Source organism: Stegostoma tigrinum, chromosome 25 (genome assembly GCF_030684315.1).
Source record: "Stegostoma tigrinum isolate sSteTig4 chromosome 25, sSteTig4.hap1, whole genome shotgun sequence".
Taxonomy (NCBI): Eukaryota; Metazoa; Chordata; class Chondrichthyes; order Orectolobiformes; family Stegostomatidae; genus Stegostoma; species Stegostoma tigrinum.
Window position 1 is genome coordinate 43,814,065 of NC_081378.1, and position 21,987 is coordinate 43,836,051.

General features: G+C 40.4%; 1 protein-coding gene across 1 annotated transcript; it reads left to right on the forward strand.

Annotated features, from left to right (window-relative positions):
- Window positions 1-1,768: 1,768 nt before the first annotated feature.
- Window positions 1,769-10,748, forward strand: rergla (RERG/RAS-like a). Its single transcript, XM_048554140.2, has 5 exons — window positions 1,769-2,078; window positions 2,258-2,314; window positions 3,705-3,778; window positions 5,355-5,503; window positions 9,597-10,748. Exons 1-5 carry the CDS (start codon window positions 2,027-2,029, stop codon window positions 9,865-9,867), a joined length of 603 nt encoding a protein of 200 aa, XP_048410097.1. The 5' UTR covers window positions 1,769-2,026; the 3' UTR covers window positions 9,868-10,748.
- The last annotated feature ends 11,239 nt before the right edge of the window (window positions 10,749-21,987 follow it).

Below are 21,987 nucleotides of genomic sequence, written 5' to 3' on the forward strand. Positions count from 1 at the left end.
TAGGACACTATTTAAACTGACTACAACTCACTGACTGTGACACACCAGAATTACGAAGGAAGCAGGAAGAGCATCTACACAAAGGTTTTGCTAACAACTCCATTCACAGGTGCCTACTAGAGAGATAACAACAAGCGGACACAGTATGCCTCAATACACTGGCCACACTGCCCTGCATCAAGCACATATCAGGCCTGGAAACCAGACTCCTATGACCACTAGAAATCATGATAGCACACAAACCCATAGCCATACTATGACAAACACTCACAGGCACCAAAAAACCCAATACCCATGACGTACAGGACAAACATAATTTACAAAATATCTTACAATAATTACAACAAACATTACATCTGCCAGACTGGAAGGAAACTAGCCATCAGGATACACAAACACCAGCTAGCAACAAAACGACATGACAAACTTTCCCTCATCTCAGAGATAAGAGGAGCTGCAGATGCTGGAGAATCTGAGATAACAAGGAGTGGAGCTGGATGAACACAGCAGGCCAAGCAGCATCTTAGGGCCAGGAAAGCTGACAGTTCAGGCCTGAACCCCCTAAACATCAGCTTTCCTGCTCCAAAGATGCTGCTTGGCGAGCTGCGTTCATCCAGCTCCATGCCTTGTCATCTCTTTCCCTCATCTTAGTGCAGTTGGACCATGAAGGCCATCAATTTAACTGGGACAACCATCCTGGCTCAAGCCAACCACAGACATGCACGGGAATTCCTAGGGTCCTGGTTTTCAACCTGCAATGCAATCAACAAATATGGGGAATCAGGCACTATATACAAACCCATGCAAAACAGAACCCGAAATGACACACCCCAGACCAGATTATATAAATATCCCATGGAGTATGCCAACATCGCTTTATCAAAGGCCGCACTGATGATATTACCTATCATTGTGACAAAATGTCTGTACCATCAGCTCAGCGGGAAAGCCAACAAAATCTGCTCAAATTCTACTCCAATGCTATTTATCCCTTCTGAAAACAAATAGAAGTGGAAATCGCAGCAGGTCAGGCAGCATCTGTGGAGAGTGAGCAAGCTAACATTTTGAATCTAGATCGCTCTTCACCAGAGCTCTGACCCGCTGAGATTTCCGGCATTTGTTATTTTCAACACAGATTCCAGCATCTGCCCCAATTTTTGCTCCGGTTTATCGCAAGTGAGTGTTTGCAATGTCAATTCACGCCATCAGGTGGCGGTAATCTGAAGGTCAAAAATCCATGAGTGTATAAGTAGCCAAATATGAATGATGCTGAACATATTTGCTAAAATATTAATTCCAAACTCACCATTGCAACTCTGAAATAGAGTATGCATTGTGAAATCCACGCTATTAATGATGGTAGCTTGCAGCCCAGTTTCCCTAATAAAAATTTAAAACTCTCAGTTATTAACTCTACTGTTATCTGCAGTATCTGTTATCTTCTTTGATATAATTAAGAATTGTTTGCGTGTGTGGCTTCCATCTTTGGGTGGAAAAACAGTTATAATTTTATTCCCTATTGCATTATTCAGTTTTATGGCTTCCTTTGTCATCGCATTTTCTGACGCATTCTCAACACAACTTTCCCACATTATTTCATGTTTGATTCTTATTTTCTCCACACGCAATGTTGGAAGCGACCTATTTTCCTGCCCCAACTCCTCTGTTGCATAGGTTTTGAATGCATTGTCACTCCTTAATGCATGGTTGGATTTCTGAACTTTCCGGTGTGTTGCCTAATGATTTTTTCTCACGCTCCACTGCAGGGTCCAGAGAGCAAGGGGTTCGTTGTTCCCACCCGCTGTGCGAGTCTTCCCAAAGGCGGATCGGCTCACATCTCCGGGAACCTCATTCAACAGCCCCTTGCGCCGATATGACGCAAATCGAGGCGCAGTTTAAAGGGAAGTAGCGGGCGTATCTGGTCTGAGCTGAAGAGTAAAAGCCAGGAGTATGTAAGAGACTTGCCCATAGATAGAGGCACGGTCTCCCAGCTCGTTCGAGCAGCCAGCAGCAGCTCCCTGTGAAAATGAATGAGATCAAACTGGCGGTGTTAGGAACTGATGGAGTTGGGAAATCCGGTAAAGTGTTTAACTTGAGCATTTCACATGTACATTTCCAAATGGTGAAACACAACACCATTCCTGTGTATGTTTTTTAATCCTTTAAAATACTTCTTTAATATACTTCAATAGTCTCCTTTGTACTAACCAATGCAATCTGCTGATTCATATCTTTATTTTGTGCCATCTATTTGCAGCTCTCATTGTTCGATTTCTGACCAAGCGGTTCATCGGCGAATACGCTTCCAACTCCGGTGAGATTCTAATCCCGAAATTTTTTTGTTTTGTGTGTTTAGAAACTGGCGATCTCCACCAACAAACTTGTGCATTTATTTTACAAGTGACTGCTGTATTTCTTTCCAAAACGTACCCCCTCCCTCAGGCCCAAGGACCTGGCCACAATACGGGCGCGGAATCGAGCAGCAGAGAACTTGTATCGTTTCAGGTTCAAGTGTGCGGCCAAAAGAAAGGTCATGGACTAAAATAACTGAAGATACGAGATGATTTTCTGAGCATTTCCCAGCCGAATGTTCACAAAATATCTTTGCAGGCGTGACCTTTGTCTTTTCTTTGTTTGAAACTATGCAACTTTATGCAGATAATAGTAACGTTTTGGATTTTAAATTGCGAATACATCCCCTAATTATCAATATCAGTGTAGTCTAGAAGGAAGTAAGACTGGTAATGTTTGATAATGCCTTGGCCTCTCTTTTTTTGTTAAATCGCAACCAAAACCTTTAAAATGTTTGAGATCCGCTACGTAAATATCCAGCTGTAATAAACATTACACTGTGTAAGAGTGAAACGCTACTACGTTACCTAAACCTATGAGTAGCACTCAAAAAGTGTGGGATGTTCCTGAAGTTCCTTTTGAAATCTTGTGACGAGGCTCAATATTGTTTCTTTAAAACAAGCAGAAACTCCCAAGAGCTGAATTTGTCTGAAAGGTTGAAACATGCTCATTTTTAATTGCTGCTAATAAAATCCAGCATTTGCTTGTCATATACAAGCTTACAGCAGAACAAAATATTTGAAATCCACTGTTCTTACAGTAAACATTGTGCATCTAATTCTTGAAATGGTCTCAGTTCATAACATTTCTTTAAGAAGGGAGGATATTGTTAAGCTAGAAAGAGTTCAGAAGAGATTTACCAGGATGTAGCCAGGGATGGAGGGTCTGAGTTATAAGGAGAGGCTGGGTATGCTGGGACTTTTTCACTTGACCATAGGAGATTAAGGGGTGTTAGATCACAAGGGTCAGAGCTAAGGCAATTTTCAGGTGTCTTCCCTAGGCTGGGAGATTTCAAGAGTAGGTAGCATTTTTTAAGGTGAGAAGAGAGAGATTTTAAAAAAGATATGGGGGCAACTTATTAACACAGAGGGTGGTTCACATGTGAAGTGAACTTCTGGGGAAGTGGTGGACACAGGTACAGTGACAACATGTAAAAGACATTTAGATAAAGGACATGAATAAGAAATGTTTAGAAGGATATGGGCCAAGCGCAGGCAGGTGGGATTAGTTTATCTTGGGATTATGTTCAGCATGGACTTGTTGGACTGAAAAGCCTATATCCATGCTGCATGACTGTAAGGCAGGTACTCCAGCAGTGCCGGGTAACATTACCATAAATTTTGTCTCTACAGAGTGCATCTACAAAAAACGACTAAGCATAGATGGAAGACAAATGAATTTAGAAATATTTGACCCTTGTTCCCAAGTAAGTATTTCTTCAGAATAGGGTCTCTTGCTTAAAAAGGCATTCCTGTTTAGAACACTAGCAGAGGAAAGTTGTTGCTCTCCCATCACACAGCATTGTTTTGTAACTTAGGATTCAGAGTTCCTTGAAAGTAGAGTCACAGGTAGACAGGGTGGTGAAGAAGGCATTTTGTACACTTGCCTTTATTGGCCAGTGCATTGAGTAAAGGAGTTAGGATGTCATGTTTAGGCTGTACAGGGCATCGGTCAGGCCACTTTTGGAATACTGCATTAATTTCCTAGCTCCCTGCCAAATGAAAGATTTATTAAACTCAAAGGGATTCAGAAAAGAGTTACAAGATTATTGCCATGGCTGGGAGGTTTGAGCTGTAGGCAGAGGCTGAATAGGCTGGGGCTATTTTCCCTGGACTGTCGGGGTGGGGCGTGAGGGGTGACATTATAGAGGTTTTTAAAATCAGGAGGGACATGGATAGGGTGAATAGCCAAGGTCTTTTTCGGAGGGTAAGGGTGTCCAAAACCAGAGGGCATAGGTTTAAGGTGAGAGGCAAAAGATTTAAAAGGAACCGAAGGGGCATCTCTTTCACACTGAGGGTGGTACGTGAATGGAATGAGCTGCCAGAAGAAGAGGTGGAGGCTGGTACGATTAAAACATTTAAAAGGCATCTGGATGGGTGCTTGAATAGGAAGAGCTCAGAGGGATATGGGCCAAATGCTGGCAAATGGGACTAGATGTATCAAACATATCTGGTCAGCACGAATGAGTTGGACCAAAGGGTCAGTTTCTGTGCTGTACAAATCTATAGTCTATGACTTAGCTGATTTTAGAAAATGTGTACATAGTTCAATGATAAGTGCTAATTCTCCATATTGTTTGGTGAGGGGGGCCTAAATAATACTTAAAAAAAGACAAAAAGTCCAGTGACTACACTTGCACTTAGTAATGTTCAATGTACAATGTTTTCAGATGAGCATCCTAAGAGTTGTAAAAGGTACTGTAACCATATAGAAAGTTGAAAGAAAAATCATTTTTTCAGAATGATTAAAGGCTTTGCAATGGTAAAATAGTGATGATTCCATTATTGACAAATGCTGATCCTCAGTTGAGAAATTAAATTAAAAGAGATATTTTCAGGCAAAAGGTGATTCAGATTTGGAGTGTGCTCCATCAAATATGTATGAAGATTGTTTTAAAGACAAGTCAATATGTGTTTGTAAAGAAAGTAAGAAAATGATATGAGACCGAGGGTACGGAATTAGAGATGATTGCACCAGACATGAGGAAACAAGTTCCTTTGGTGTAGTAATGCTATTGCAACTTCTTTCTTTCATTAATGATGTTAATTGAGTTTAAAGTCTTCCTTATCTCTCTTCATAATTATGCCTGCAGTTAATAACCAAAGTTGAATCTATTTCTTTCTTGGAAAGTTGCAATTACTTTATAATACAATGTCAAGAGTATGAATAGATTATAATAAAGATAACCAGTGGATTAATTAGAATGAATAGCTTAACTGAAGTGTCTCAGAGCATACTTAAAATTGCCCAGTATTTTTTTCTAACAGCTTTTTCTCTTCCAGCATTCTGCGAGTAAATCTTCATTGATTGATCAAGTAAACTGGGCTGATGGGTTTGTTGTGGTGTATGATATCGGTGACCGATCCTCCTTTGTGTCTGCGAAAGCACTTATTAGACGAATCCGTGAATTAAGTAGTGAAATTTGCAAACGGTAAGAGCACACTACCCTGTTACTTTCACACTGTGGCTACACCTTTGATTTATGGCATTTAGATCTGCTCAGTGGCTGGCTGTCTGAGCCATTCAAGTAACATCTACTGTATTCTGTTACTGTTGTATTTTCCCACTCACTTCAAGAATGACCACCATTCACTGTTATTGAATGATGATTTTTTTAAAAATAAAAAAGACATTTTTGACATATTGCTTTCATCAGATGTTCAAGCTTATACTTCTTCCATGTAAGAAGAAAACTTAAAATCCTATCATCACCAGAGGACATGTACACTCCTATATTTTGCTGTTGCTGACCAGCCTCCAATCTCATTTCAGTCAAAACTTCAAATAGAGTAAAATCCACAATGAGCTCTTTAGCCTTTTATTCCAGTTAAATTGATTTAATGTGTAGTACAACTGATCTGGAAATGCAGGATATTTTCATTCCATTTCTAGGATGGAATTGGTGCCAGACATAGTGTTCTGCCCTTTGAAGGAATTATCCAAGTTAAATTCTGACTGAGTGTGTGAATTTTTCAGGGTAGTGGAAGGAAACAGCAAAAAATAATCGTATCACTCGGATCATTATATCTCACATGTGCATGTGATAACAAATGGGACTAACTGTTATGACTAATAATTTTACAGCTGTACCAGTATTAATTTACAAAGATAGCAGCTGGAAAGTGTAGTACTGGAAAATATTGATCATAATGGCAGATAAGCACTTGCTAGATGTTTTGACATATGTAACTATGTTCCATTTAATTAGACTGGGCCACAGTTGAACTTTAAAAGGGGTAGTATCCTTCAAAATATTTTTGAGCTCAAATTGGACAAAGATCAGAAGAGTTCCATGTGACATGGTATGCTGGTGCACAATGTTTTATCAGCAGAGTGGTCTTCTGCAGTAAAATGTCTGTGTTATAAAAACAGAAAATGTTGCAATCCCTCAAGAGCCAAGATAGTATCTGTGGACAGACAAGTTCGTCAGAACTGCAAGATGTTAGAATTAACAGTTTCCATGGAAATACAGAGCAGAGAAAATGTAGAACAGAGAAAGAAGAAAGGAAAGCAGGAGTAAAATGACAAAAAGCAAATGGAAGCAGTAGAGGACAGGCATAGAATGAAAAGATGAGTCCACTGGGGGTGCAAATAGATGCAGAATTTCAAAAGTTGTTGAAAATGTTAGGACCAGAAAGTTTATGAAGCACCTAGCAGAAAGATGCTTTTCCTTGTGTTTGGCTTGTGGTTCATTGGAACAGTGTAGGACTGAAGTCAAAAATATCACTGCTGGATGAATATGCAACATTAGGTATATATTATTTATTATTGTCATTTAATTACACAACTGTGCCCCTTTAGTTAGTTTACAAAAATGACAAAATATACAATATTGAGTGCCCAGAAGGAAAAATACAGACTGAGTTTAGTGATGTCCACATTATAACTTATTGTAAAATAGATTTTCAGTGAACAGTAGCACACAAAGTCCAATAGTGATGACCATGCAATCAAAAAAATGATTGAGGATGGATCCTGTTTCGACACAAAGTGTGATATTTTTGTTGACATTTATTTTCAAAAAGGAATAATTGCAGATTAGCTTGGACACATGTTTGATACGAAACAGTGGTGCTAAATGAAAAACATTGTAGCCTTGATTTTCTGATCAGTGTTGTTTTAATCCTGCTGTTAATCCAATGGCTAAAATGACACTGTTTGAAAAATCTAGGCTTATATCTTCAGTGCATTGACTTTGATATTTTATATTTTGAATTTGATGTGCAAGATTGCCACTTCTCATATGATAGACTAGAAAACAATGAATTCTGGAATTAAAAAATATGATTTGTCAGAATCTATGCTCTGTACCCAATGTGAGGACTATAGTTATAACCTAGACAACTGATACATTTGCATTTTAACATGAATTAATCTTGGCAAAATATATTGTCAAGTCAGGTTGAATTTACATTCATAACTCAGTAGTCTAAAAGATGTATCAAAAATACAACGTAGTAATTGCCTATTTCCTTTCTTTGTAATTATTTCACTCAAATTCAGCTTATCAATTAAAACAAAAAGAACTGAGTCATCTCATGTTTGTTTCACCAACAGTTCTTATTGTTTGTTGAGTCATCTGGGTAAACAGGAATTTTCCAGTTTTTTTAAGCTTATATAAAGGGTATATAATATAATAATATATAATAATAATATTATATAATGCACTGCATCTTTGACCCCTTTGGGTGCCTTGTTTGCTTCTGGAGAGATGATGAAGTCTCACTGCCAGCATGCCTCGCCATTGTCCAATATTTGTCACCAGTTCTTAGGTAATTGGTTTTTATTGCAAAAATCTGATTTGTTCATAAAAATCTTTATGTACCTACATAGGTACTAAAGCAGTTCTGCACAATCTTTGCATATAGAGAAAACACAAATATTGGCATTTAACTTTCCCTGCAGTTACAAAAAAAGCCATAGACATTTTCTACTCATGCAGGACATTATTTACATACATTTGAGACAAAGAGAGCATCTGACAACTGAGCAGACCCCCATTATACTTTGGCAGAAAGATCTTAAATGGTGGTCTTTCGTCAACATGCCCTGGCAGCAGCTGTCCCAAGCTTTAATGCATCTAGGATATCGTCCTGGATCTTGGAATATGCCAGTCTGCAACAGCCAGTTGAGGTCAACTCTTTGCTCTGGAAGACAAACAAGTTTCAGGTAACTTTCCCTGAGTTGATCGTCTTTCAAGTACAAGCCCAGAGGTAGGGACAGTACCACTAAGCCACAAGACCCTAGTGTTAACTTTTTGTTAACCTCATGAAAATGGCACTTTAGATATTTCCAATGACATTGTGCCTAAAGTTATCTATTTTAAAAATTCTCCTAAATACTACAGTGTTTACTGGCCATGTACAGTGATTACAAATAGATTGCTTTTTTTCACTCAAAGTAATTCTAAAATGAGAAAGTGTCAGCTACACCACTTGCTTATGACTATAGACTCTTATTCAGTCTGAGCTTAACCTCTCAATTTGTTTTCCTTTCCTTTCAATCAGAGAAATACTAAAAATATTTTCAGTCTGGTTTGTATTGGCTTGGAGTGTATTGCACAATATTTCTTGTGAAATATTTGGCAACTAAAGTTGTAGCTTCTGATTATTTGAAATACAGTCTGAAGTATGATTGAAAGATCAGTTTTCCGGTTTAATTTGCAATGTTCTCATTTACTGAAAACAAAGTGTCATTTGCTTAATGTAAAGATGTTATTTTATAGCGCAACAATAATGTAACTTAACTATAACTTCCAACTTTCACTTATCAATTCTAATGAACTTTGGAAATGAGGTGGAGAAAGTGCAAAAATTTGTATTTGAGGTTTGAGGTCTAAGTGTTTTGGGCAACCGAGGGAGCCCTGCTGTGAGCTATGATATAAGACAGTCCACAGGGCAGAGCTTGTAGCTCATGATTATGCATAGTCAGACAGAATGTATATTTGGAAGAACAGGGTCTTTAGTATCCACAGGAATCAACCACTTACTGAACATCACATGGCTGTTCTCAAGATGTGGGAATTGCTGTTCTAACGTCAGTACATGGGTTTGCAGATGCAGTGCAGCAATACAGCATGTGCGTTAGATAGGTTCAGTCTGTGGCTAAATTATTTTCGATTGTGAAGAGAGCAAAATCGCAGTGGGGAGAAAGCAGCAGAGTTAGTTGGAGCTAAGTTGCATTTGCAGAGAACTGGCACATAAAGAAACGGCCTCAATAATCTCCTTGTGCTGTAATCATTCTGAATATGCAAAATAAATCTGCTTTTGAAATTGCAGTGCAACTGGGAGCAATAACAATGTATTATCACACTCAGAAATCAATCTGCTTAAACCAAAGAAGCCAGGTTGTTCAAACAAAGAAATTTTGTTTCAATGACTGTGTATTGATTGGAAATTCCCAATTACAATGTGTACCTGAAGTTATACAGTTGAGTTTTGGGTTTCACATCTACAGGGAAATGTTGATTAGTATATGACTGCAGTTGCTTTCTTAATCCGTTGAATTTACCTTCACTCATACAGGGAGGTTACATCAGCGATATTTCTAGTTGGCAACAAACAAGACTTGTGCCATGTGAGAGAAGTTAAAAAGGAGGAAGGACTGCTCTTAGCCGGAGAAAACAAATGTCAATTTTACGAACTATCAGCAGCTGAACACCACCAGGAAGTGGCGATGATGTTTTCAAAGGCCATCAGGAATGTAAGCGGGAGCCGCCGGAGAAGACCGAGTGGTTCAAAATCTATGGCCAAGTTAATTAATAATGTATTTGGTAAAAGAAGAAAATCTGTCTAGTGTGACAGAAACGTTTTCATACTGATGTATACCCATGTAGGCTCACTAATATCTGATGTTTCATTTTTTTCTGAATCACACTCTGTATTAAAGTTAATTGATTCAGATTTGCAGAGAAAGAACCCCAGAAAGCCAGAAACAATTGGTGTGTGTTACACGACCAGTTGAAAAGCATCCAACTTAATGGCAAGTGGGGTAGTTCTGACAGAGCCTTCCTGCCACAAATTGATGAGTAGAGAATCATGCATGTTGCAAATGGGGCATGCTGACACTCCGCTGAAAAGCCTGGTGTTCACTCATATCATGTAAAGCGTTTTGCTAGAGATGCTAATTTGTAACCCGTTTAAAACATAAAACTCTGATCCATTGTCAGTGAGTCTGTAATACACATTGGCACTTTATATCATGTAAACTATAAGTGCAATCCAATATGAAAATGTATTATATTTTGATTACTATTTAAGTGTACATCATTTTTTGGAAGTCCACCAATATATCTTCAGCTTCATACATGCACAGCAAAACTCCTTCATACTTGCAACTCACATTTTGTCAAGATGAAATTTTACTTTTCCAACAAACTTGAGCGATATTAGCAGTGTGTGTTGGGCACATTGTGAATGTCCTAATGTAAAAGTTATGTCATACAGACGTAAATATGTGGAAGTTTTGTAAGTCGCAAATAACACTAGGATCATATTGTACAATCATATGGAAAGGAAGCACTTTGCCAGTTCCACAGTGTATTGGTTTATATTTCTTTTTATATTTCTATGGTTTTCAGTGCCTGTAATTAAACCTTTACACTGCCAATGCGTGTAAATAGTTTTCTTTAAATTCTACTGACTGAACTTCGGATTAATTTGAAATTGATGGATGATTTAAAAAATGTGCATCCCAGCATGAAACCCTACTATTGCAGTCACATGGTGGAAATATTCATGTGACTTAATGATTTCCAATCAATAAAATTAATGGATGAATAATCATGGCAGGATGAAGACTGTGTTTAGCAAGCATTCGCAGAAAGCACAGGAATGTTCCTTGCCTGGTTTTGTTTCTTTTCTTCTCTTACCCTTCCGCTTTGCTGCATCTATTCCTATTTCTTACATTCTTAGTCTTCTCCTTCTCCCATGGCTTTGTCTTGTTTGTGCCATGTTTACTTTGCTTGTAATAGAGAGGATATATCTCCTCCCAAAAGGTTAAGTCAGTCTACACCCTCTTTCACCTCTATTCGCAACCCCTTTGTCTTTTGCATTGGACTCCACATCCCTGCCTCCACTCTTCCTCCTCTGTCAAAAACATTTTCTGACACCTTTTAGCTTCGAAGTACAGTCCTACTGCACTTGAAACATTAACTTAGTTCTGTCTCCACAGATGCTGCCAGACCTGCTAGGTTTTTCTAACATCCTCCTTATTTATTCTATTCCCTTTCTTATTCCATACCGCTAGAGGTAAGTGTGACTTGTACCTGTGCCTTCTGATGCAGAGGCATGGATGCTTATCATTGTGTCTCAGGATAGGACCATGTGACCTGTTACAGCTCTTTCCCACCCCTACCTTATCCAAACAAATTTTGCTTGAGAGAGAAATCAGTCTAAGTTTTCACATATTCTGTGAGATTTTTCCCAAAGATGATGTGGGACCTGGAATGCAGTTTATAATGTTCCAATAATAATCTAGCCTGCCTTTACTCAATTGCATGTAATAAAAGCAAAATGCCATGCATGCTGGGAAACTGAAATGAGCACAGAAAATTGTGCAGGAACTCAGCAGGTCTGGCAGCATCTGCGGAGAGAGAAATAGTGTTAACATTTCAAGACCAATGACTGTTCTAAAGAAAAGCCACATTGGACTTGAAGCACCAGCTCCATTTCTTTCTTCAGAAATGTTGCTGTAGTGATTGGAATGAGATCAGCCAGGTGGATATCAAGAAATTAGTTCCCTGATTGGGGCTCCCTGTTCAATTTGGGAGCCCTGGCTGACAGGTATAAACAGGAGTGCCAGGGATTCCGTTCACTCTTAGAGCCAGCTCTGAGTTAACTGCATCAATGTCATGTACTATGTACGAGTAAATAAAGCATGACTTGATGGCAGGATATCAGCCTTTGGGGCGTTATTTCAGTGACGATGAGAGAAAGACACCCCTGAAGAAATTTGTTCGCAACAGTTGTCTTGAAGTTGGGGTGAGCATTTCTGGCAACACGCAGGCTTTTGTGAAGCTTGACTCACTCAATCCTGCCATCACAGACTGGGCGCAGTATGTGGAAAGAATGCGACAATTTTTCCAGATAGATGATATTGAGGCTGACGTGAAGCAACAAGTAATTCTCCTGACTGCTTGTGGATCCGCAGCTTTCCTGGTTATTGGGAGTGTGTCTTTCCTGGAGGCAACAGCTACTGAAACCTCTCAAGAGTTGATAAATTTACTTCAGGATTATTATGACTCCAAGCCTCCTTTAGTTCTGAGATGCCATTGTTTTCACTTGGCAATTCAAGAACCATGGGAATCCATGACAGAATGTTTGACTAGATGAAGAAGACTGGCAGATGCATGTGACATTGGTTTATCCCTTAATAAGATGCTTAGAGACCAATTGATATGTGGAATTAATGATGTAATCATGCAAAAGTGCCCATGAGCTTAAGCTCAAATGAACTTCAAACAGGCACTATAACTAGCTTTATCACTGGAAAATACAGCAAGTATCACCAGCCCGACTGAGTTTGGGAAACACCACTTGAGTGTAGGCAATTGCATAGCCTCATTCAGAACATACCTTGAACAGAGGGACTTTCAGTCGTCCTAACAACAAAACCCCAAAACAAAGCCAAGCCTTGGCCAGATGGTTAGAACATTCTTGAGCATCCAAGCCATTAGACTACTGTAGTTCGGAGGAAGGGTCACCGGACCCAAAACGTTAACTCTGTTTTCTCCTCCACAGATGCTGCCAGACCTGCTGAGCTTTTCCAGCAGCTTTGTCTTGGTTCCTGCATCCGCAGTTCTTTTAGTTCTTGGACCACTGAAGTTGTTGCCATTATGTGGACTCAAGACAGCTAAAGAGTCCCACTCTCCTGAATTGAGTAAGGGGTGGCACGGTGGCTCAGTGGATAGCACTGCTGCCTCACAGCACCAGAGACCCAGGTTCTGTTCCAGCTTTGGGCGACTGTCTGTGTGGAGTTTGCACATTCTCCCTGTGTCTGCGTGGGTTTCCTTCGGGTGCTCCGGTTTCTTCCCACAGTCCAAAGATGTGAAGGTCAGGTGGATTGGCCATGCTAAATTGCCCATAGCTTTCAGGGATGTGTAGATTAAGTGGGTTTTAGGGGGATGGGTCTGGGTGGGATGCTCTGAGGTTCACTGTGGGCTTGTTGGGCCGAAGGGCCTGTTTCCACACTGTAGGGATTCTATGATTCTGTGAGGTTGTCACAGGCCAGTATGTCTCCAGGAGGGTGTTCTCTTGGAAAGTCTACCTACAGCTGGGTTGGAAAAGTTAAATTGCTTAGCAACAGCCAAAAAAGAACCAAACAAGATAAAAAATCTGGTTAAATGGTCCCTCAGTTCTAACGGAAATCAATGCTGGCACAGTTGTATCAGTGATTGTGGAACCGATCTTTAACAGAATTCGCTTGGAACTCCAACCCTTAAGTTTGTGTAAGACCTCAGCCAGGATGAGAACCTATATCAGGCGACCTTTACAGATTAAAGGTACAACTTCGCTTCTGATCTCTTATGAGAAGCAACTGGTTCAGTTATAGGAAAAGACCCAGGCCCAAGCTTGATGGGGAGAAATCGGTTGAGAAAAAATCACCTTGATCGGCTCAACATTTTAGGAATAGAATTCCTACTTAAATATGTGGAAGCTTTTTCAGGAAGGGCTGGTGACTATCACCTTGCATGTTGACCGGGAAGCAATTCCACGATTCTGCAAGGCCTGCCCAGTGCCATTTGCCTTATGAACAAAAGTAGAGGGTGAAATCAGGAGGCTAGAAAGCAAACAATCATCAAACCGGTCCAGTCTGCAAAATGGGCAGCGCCTGTCTTACTGATTGTGAAGCCTGACATATTGATTCACTTTTGTAGGGATTTCAAACAAATGGTGAACCACTTTTCACAGCTGGATTAATGCCTAATCCCTCACATAGTGGACTTACAATGCAAAACTTGCAGGGGGTGGGGCTGTCTTTTATGAAGCTGGACATGAGCCATGCATACCTGCAATTGCAACGAGGTGAGGATTCCCAGAAGTATGCTGCAATTAATACCCATGAGGTTTTATATGAGACTGCCATTTGTGGCATCGTAGGCACGTGCAATTTTCCAGTGGATGATGGAGAACATTTTTTAAGGTTTATCCCGTGTCACAATTTATCTGGATGATGTGCTATTGGCTGGGACGATCAAAAAAGTGCGTTTAGAGAATGAGCATAGTGCTTAAACATTTCTCCAAGGATGGGGTATGACTAGGAGGGAAAAATCTGTGTTCTAGCCATCCCAGGTTATATCCTTGAGCTACAGATCGACAAGCTCGTGTTACACCAATTGGAAGATAACGTGAGGGTGATCAAAGATGCTTCGGCTCTCACATCCATACAGGGGCTTAGGTCTTTCCATGGATTGGTGAATTATTATAGAAAATTTAAATGTAACCTCATCTCTATTGTGGGATCCTTACATTTGCTATTGATCAATGGTCAGCCTTGGAAATGGTCTTGTAGCCAAGATGTAGCCTTTAGGGAAGTGAAGAAACAGCTGTTGGTGTCTAAGGTCATAGCACACTACGATCCCAAGCTGATGAGTGATTCCTTCCCATGTGGTATCAGGGCGGTGTTGCCTCACCAGTGGCCCAGCAGAGAGGAATGTCCGATAGTATATACTCCCTGGATTTTTGCTGATGCTAAATGAAGCTATGCCCAGATAGAGAAGGAAGGTTTGGAGGTCAGCTTTGATGTAAGAAAGTTTCACAGATACTTTTACAGACATATTCACAACAGACCACAAATCCCTGCTATGGCTAATCTAGGAGGAGAGGGCTGTGCTGTCCATAGCTTCAGGTCAAATTCAGCAGTGGGTTCTTATTCTGAGTGTCGACAATTGCAAGTTAGAACAGCACAAGTTGGAGGTCAAGTGGCAAAGGCAGATGCCTTGAGCCCCCTCCCACAGCAGCATTGCAGTGAAAAGTGTGGGTGTGCTCCAAAGTGCAGTATGGCAATGCAGAACTGTTTTGTAAGTGGATCGGAGTGTGCCATGGTGATGCAGTGAGTCCGGCACATGTTGGATGAAGACTTGTGTTAATGTGGGAAGTGCGCAGCTGCTATCTGTGAAGGGTGTCATGAGATGTTGGCATCTGGAGAACCAGGCGACTGGTCTGACTTTAGGGGTAGGAGCTCTCAGTGCTGGTGGGAGCTCGAGACCTCACAAATTATTGAGGTGCGATTGTGTAGTACTGAGGGTAGTAATCAGTGATTATCTACCCATTAATTTTCCTCTTGCCACTCTTTAGTGACGATCCCATTTTAACATCCAGGACTTTGTTGGAAAATGAGATGTCAGTTTTGACATCGAGAAAGACATAATTCCAAACCTCACACAATTCTTTTATGATGATAATGTCTTGAAGTAGAGGTGAGGGAGATAGTTTAAGAGGCCTCAGGAAAGCAAGCTTAATGCTCATAATAACTGATAAGGTACTGACATAGAACAGAAATGGCAATGATCAGAAACATGTTGTAAATCAATGTTGATACTTGTGGTTATAATCAAGATAATATTAGAATAATATATTTTGAGCTTCCTCAGTTGGTATCTACCATGTAAAATTAAATATACCATCTAAATGTATATCTCCCTACTGTATTGTTCAATAAGTGTGATTAGAAAATTGGGATAAATAATGTCATGAGAATGGACTGGGTTTAGTAGCATAATGTCTGATCCATTTTAAAGTCTGGGCCTTACTCAAATTGAACCTATGATGTGCGTTTCCCAATGAACTATCAAGTCCAAAGGTATGCAGGATAGGTGGATATGTCATGCTAAATTGCCCATAGTGCCCAGGTATGTGCAGGTTGGGTGGATTTGTCATGGGAAATGCAGGGTTACAAGAATAGGGTAGAAGGGTGGGTCTGGGTGGGATGCTGTTTGGAGGCACAGTGTCGACTCAATGGGCTGAATGGCCTGCTTCCACATTGTAAGGATCCTATGGTTCCTATGAATGTACGCCAGCATAGAGCTGGTGTAATACCTCAGGTCCAGGGGGCCCCTAGATTGCAGCAAGATTATTTATCATGAGGTGAGGCAGGGATAGGGCTTGAACAGGGAGCATTGGTTGCAGAAGATGGGAGGCATGGTGAGGGCTATATCTGCTTCAGGAATATGGAATGGATAAAAAATTAGGTTGGCAGAGGCCCAAAGTATTTTAGTGGGATCTAGAGATCCGCTCCTTTGCTCAGCTCCAATAAAAAAAATCTGAACTTACCTGAGATAATGGGAACTGCAGATGCTGGAGATTCCAAGATAATAAAATGTGAGGCTGGATGAACACAGCAGGCCAAGCAGCATCTCAGGAGCACAAAAGCTGACGTTTCGGGCCTAGACCCTTCATCAGAGAGCCTCTCTGATGAAGGGTCTAGGCCCGAAACGTCAGCTTTTGTGCTCCTGAGATGCTGCTTGGCCTGCTGTGTTCATCCAGCCTCACATTTTATTATCTCTGAACTTACCTTGCAGGTTTGGTTTGTGGCTGAGTCCATGGCAGATCATCCCACCAGTTAGCGTTAAATGAGCTCTGCAGAAACATGACTCTCATTGGCATGGATTCTTGAGCCCATCACAGCATTCAGGAGGGACTGAAACTATCCATACCCAGCTTTAAAATGGCTGCCAAGCTGAGTGACAGAGTGGGAACTGGGCTGCTTTTCATTTTTGACACACACGCTATCTGAACTTTAAGACTTTGGTTATGGGATTTGGGTTTTGCTAGCTAAGCCAGCATTTATTGCCAAACCCCAACTGCCCAGTAAAATACCTAATCACCAAGTCATCACTTATTAACATATGCACGGTACATGGGCCAGCTCAGAGTCAGACCCTAGAATGAGGAGAACCTCTGAATCTCCTTTTTACATCTGTTGCCAGGGATCCCTGATTGGCCCAGGTTAATGGCCACAAACATGGATCTCACAGTCATTTAGATCCACCTAGCCCTGGTTCCATTCACTATGCCCAGAATCCATTAAGAAATCAACCACAATCCTGTGGATTTGGAGTCACAGAGAGCCAAGGATGGCATATTTCCTTCCCTGAAGGACATTAATGAGCCAGATTAGCTTTTCTGACAATCAATAGTGGACCCATGCGCCTTATTTGGTTCACTTTTTTTTTAATTCCAGCGTTTGCCCAGCTGAGGGCAATAAGATTTCATTTCCCTTTTGGAAGTTGAATGCCTCACTCATTTGCGTTTTTCTCTTTGAAATAGCAAACTGCAATAACTAAGTCAGTTGCAGAGCTCCAGTTCTGCCTCTGACAAATGTTGCTTGAAGAGACGACAGTTTGAATCTGGGCCGGCACAGTCTCCTCTTTGGAGCCAAATGCTGCCTTGGTTCTGTCCCATCTTTCTTTGTTTTCATTTAAATAATCAGATTTGAGGTAGGTGAAGGGATTTGTGGGAAGGGCCATCAATGATTACGCAGGTTAAATGATTAAATTGTAAAACAGGTCAAGAGACTAACTGGCCTGCTCCAGTAGGAGGTAACGCAATGGCCTGCTCCTTGTCACAACCTTGCTCAGGTGGAACAATGGGGCAACAAATGGCAATGAGAATACATTCAAGATTGTTAGATTTTCAGTTTCAATGTGAAACCACTCAGGTGAACGGAGAAGAAAGAATTTCAGGTCTTTAAATAAAATATTTCAAGAAGCCACATATTATCATATTGTTTGCCAATCACAATAACATAGAAACTAAGAGTTGATCTTTTTCACTCCAGTGCAGCACTTGGACTGGATTGCTTTAAGGTGGCTGTGCCATAACATTGACTGAATGATCTTGTTTGCAATTTTTCAAGTAAGTGCCTGTTGCAGTAGTCATCCAATTCTCGCTAAAATGATTGAAATCCGTTGATCTGCCTGCACCACAGATTCCCATCCCAGATGTCAAGATTAGACATGTGATTTAAAAACATCCACAGCTGCGGGCTGAGGGCCCTGTCTGGACTTCTTACAATAAGTTCTGCTTGTGGCAATGTGGAAATATGCGCTGGGTTAAATGAACTAGAATAGTATGGTGGATGGGAGTAACAATGTGAAGCTTTTCTCAACTTAAATTCATTCAGAGCCTGAAGCACCGATGTGGCCTCCATCAAACTATAACCTTAAAGTGCAGAATTGCATAGTATTAATTTTTTTTAAAAGATCCATTATGTGAAGTATGAGACCAATTCTATTCAAAGAGAACAAAGAACAAAGAAAATTACAGAACAGGAACAGGCTCTTCGGCACTCCAAGCCTGTGCTGATTGAGATCCTCTGCCTAAACCTGTCATCTATTTTCTAAGGGTCTGTATCCCTTTGCTCCCTGCCCAGCCATGGACCTGTCCAGATACATCTTAAAAGACACTATCGTTTCTGCGTCTGCCACCTCCACTGGCAACGCATGCCAGGCACCCACCACCCTCTGTGTAAAGAACTTTCCACGCATATCTCCCCTAAACTTTCCTCCTCTCACTTTGGCCTCATGACCCCTAGTAACTGAGTCCCCCACTCCGGGAAAAAGCTTCCTGTTTGCATTTTGACACTGAAGAGATTCTCTAAAATTGAAAATGTGCCGAACTGAACTTTGAAATTAAGCTGCTTTTCATAACAAACAAGAGTAAATTAAAAAGTACAGAGCTCCTTTCATAATAAGTTTGAGAAAACATATCCAGCTCCCAACCTCAAATTACACTATTTGTAGCAGTGTTCTATGCTTATTAAGGAAAATGAAAGATGTACTTTGGGCTTTAAGGTGTGGTTATGGAAAAAATAAAACTATTCAGAAAATTGCTAATTTTGGGATTAATTGTTTATGAATGAGTAATGCCAAAAATAAACATATGATTACTGGATCGCATTTTGACTTCAGTAAGAGTGTGTGAAGCATAGAGGCTGGGAAAGATCAGTAATTTGGAAGAGCGAGGTGAGAGCTGTTTAGTGAACATGATGTATGCAGTACTGAGAGTTGCCATCCATGAGCTTTACTGATTTATGTGTGTGCAGTGGCGGAGTAGGGGTGGGCTAAAGAAAGATGGTAGAGCTTACCCTTGTGTAGCACAAGAAGATTATTAACCTCCTTCTTGACTGGCTGGGCCTTCTTTCTAACCCAGGGCACAGCACTGACCTAGCCACTATCTTGGTTTCGGGTGGCTATATCTGGTTGCATCACTTCCTTTGACTGTTAACAGTGGACGGCGTGCTGGGGATTCACCAGGATATTGCCTGGACTGGAGCATCTTAGCTATGAAGAAAGGCTGACTATGGTCAGGTTTTTTTCTTTAGAGTGGAGAAGGCTGAGAGGGGGCCTGAAAGAGGTGTAAATGAGGGGAATGGATAGGGTGGATAGGAAACAGTTGCTCTCTTTAGTTGAATAATGCGAGGACATAATTTTAAGTTGAAGGGCAGGACATTTAGAGATTTGAGGAAAACACTTTCACTCGGAAGATAGTGGAAATCTGGAATGTACTGTCTGGGACAGCAGAGAGCCACGAAATGTCGCAATCACAACCTTTACAAAGTATTTGGCTAAGCATTTTAAATGTCAAAACATTCAAGGCTATGGGCCAAGTCGAGTCATTGAGTCATGCAACACAGAAACAGACCCTTCAGTCCAACCAGTCCATCCCAAACAATGTTCTCAAACTAAACTAGTGCCACCTGCCTGCACTTGGTCAATATCCCTCCAAACCTTTCCTACTGAAGCCTTTTAAATGTTGTGACTGTACCCTGGCAGTCCATTCCACACATGAGCCACACTGTATAAGAAAAATGTCCACCATGTCCTTTTTAAATCTTTTTCCTCTCACCCTAAAAATATGCCGCTAGTTTTGAACTTCCCCACCTCAGGAAAAAAGACCATTTCCATTCACCTTATCTATGACCTTTGTGATTTTATAAAACATCTATAAGGTCATCTCCCAATCTGCAGTGCCCTAATGAAAATGTCCCAGTCTTTCCAAACTATTTTTATCTCTCAAACCGTCCGTTCCTGGCAACATCCTGGTAAATCCTTTTTGAATTCCCTCCAGTTTAATAATATCCTTCCTATAACTTTTCGCAGAGTCAATGGCCTAGTGGTATTATCATTGGGCTGTTAATCCAGAGACCCAAAAAATGTTCTGAGCATCTAGATTCGAATCTCACCATGGCACTTGGTGAAATTTGCATTTAATAATTATCTGGAATTAACAATCTAATGATGACCGTGAATCCATTGCAGATTGTTGGAAAACCCACCTGGTTCACTAATGTCCTTTAGGGAAGGAATCTGTCATCCTTACCTAGTCTGGCCTACATGTGACTCCAGACCCACAGCAATGTGGTTGACTCTTAACTGCCCTCTGGACATTTAGGGATGGACAACAAATGCTGCCTAGCCAGCAACGCCCTTGTCCTATGAATGAATAAAGAAAAAACCACAGGGCGACCAGAACTGCACACAGCACTCCAGAAGTGGCTTTACCAACATCCTGTGCAACCTCAACATGATGTCCCAATTCCTATACTCAAAGATCTGGGCAATGAAGACAGATACACTAAATACATTCTTAACCGCCCTGTCTACCTGTGATGCAAACTTCAAAGAATTATGTACCTGAACCATTAGGTGTCTCTATCCTACAACACTACCCAGGGCCCTAACAACAAATTGTGTAAGTCCTGTCCTTGTTTGTTTTACCAAAATGCATAACCTCACATTTATCCAAATTAAACTCCATCTACTACTCGTCAGCACATTGACACAATTGATCAATACTGTAAAGTCAGATTAATACAGATAGGTTGGTGGAGACATGATAGACCAAAGAACCTATTCTGTGCTATATTACTATGATGTATAAATACAAATTGGTCTCTGCTTTGAATTGCAACTTTTTTCAGGTTTAGATAACAGCTGCTCACCAGATATTTTCACTTATCATGCATTCAAAAATTTCAAACCCCAAAGTGTAAAATATATTCCTACAATATAATGCGATGCAACAGTTATGTAACAGTGTGATTTGTTACAAACCAGGTCACTATTCATATTTTCGTGGATGGTCTTAATATGAAACAACAATTCTTTTATGGAATGTTGTCATTGATTTTCCAAAGAATAATCCTTATTGTGTGTTCTATTCTCATCTAAATTTATCAGATGCCATGGAAATTATGGGTTCTATTCCAGTCAAAGTATGAGTTTGCATTTTCTGATACACATCATATAAGTTGGCAATAAAATAAGATGTGTTTAGCTGGACATTTTCAACAAAATATCTTTTAAAGTTCCATTCATGATTGTGCAAAGTTTGGAAATATGTGTGGCGATCATGTTGTGAGATTACCCCAACCTAAAAAGCAAATGGAAGAAATATGAACATGATTCCAAGATTGAAGAATTTGATATGTCCAGTTAAAGCATTTAAAAAGAGATTAGAATATTAATTTAAAATGCAGTTTTACAGGAGAAGACAGGAAAACGTCACTAAGGGACCTGCTCAATCAATGACCAGTACAGTTACAATGGGCCAAAGAGCCTCCAGCTGTGCAGAAACAATTCTGCGATTTGTGATTGTGTTTTAAGAAGAAAATATCCTTTCAGTTTCCAAATGAAACTAGCTGTCACCAGGGGGTGTACTTTCCTTTGAGTTTGAAGCTAAATAGAAATTATTCTATCAAATGCACTGACTACATGAAAAAGTGCTTCATTCATCTGATGCACAAGGGGAGTAAATATAGCCTAACTTGTTCATACTCCTCAGAGGCTAAAGGCAGATGGCACAGGAAATAGAACAGTGACACTGCTGCTGTATTGGTATGAGGTTTCACGTCTGTGACTAAAGAACAAAGAACGCCTAGGGAGATCAAGTGACTTTGATGTAAAGCAGATCT

Bases quoted from the DNA above. Each gene is read 5' to 3' on its own strand.
- rergla (XM_048554140.2), top strand. From the start codon at position 2,027: ATGAATGAGATCAAACTGGCGGTGTTAGGAACTGATGGAGTTGGGAAA. The intron at 2,315-3,704 runs GTGAGATTCTAA...TTGTCTCTACAG, and splicing joins CGAATACGCTTCCAACTCCG to AGTGCATCTACAAAAAACGA. The intron at 5,504-9,596 runs GTAAGAGCACAC...TCACTCATACAG, and splicing joins AGTAGTGAAATTTGCAAACG to GGAGGTTACATCAGCGATAT.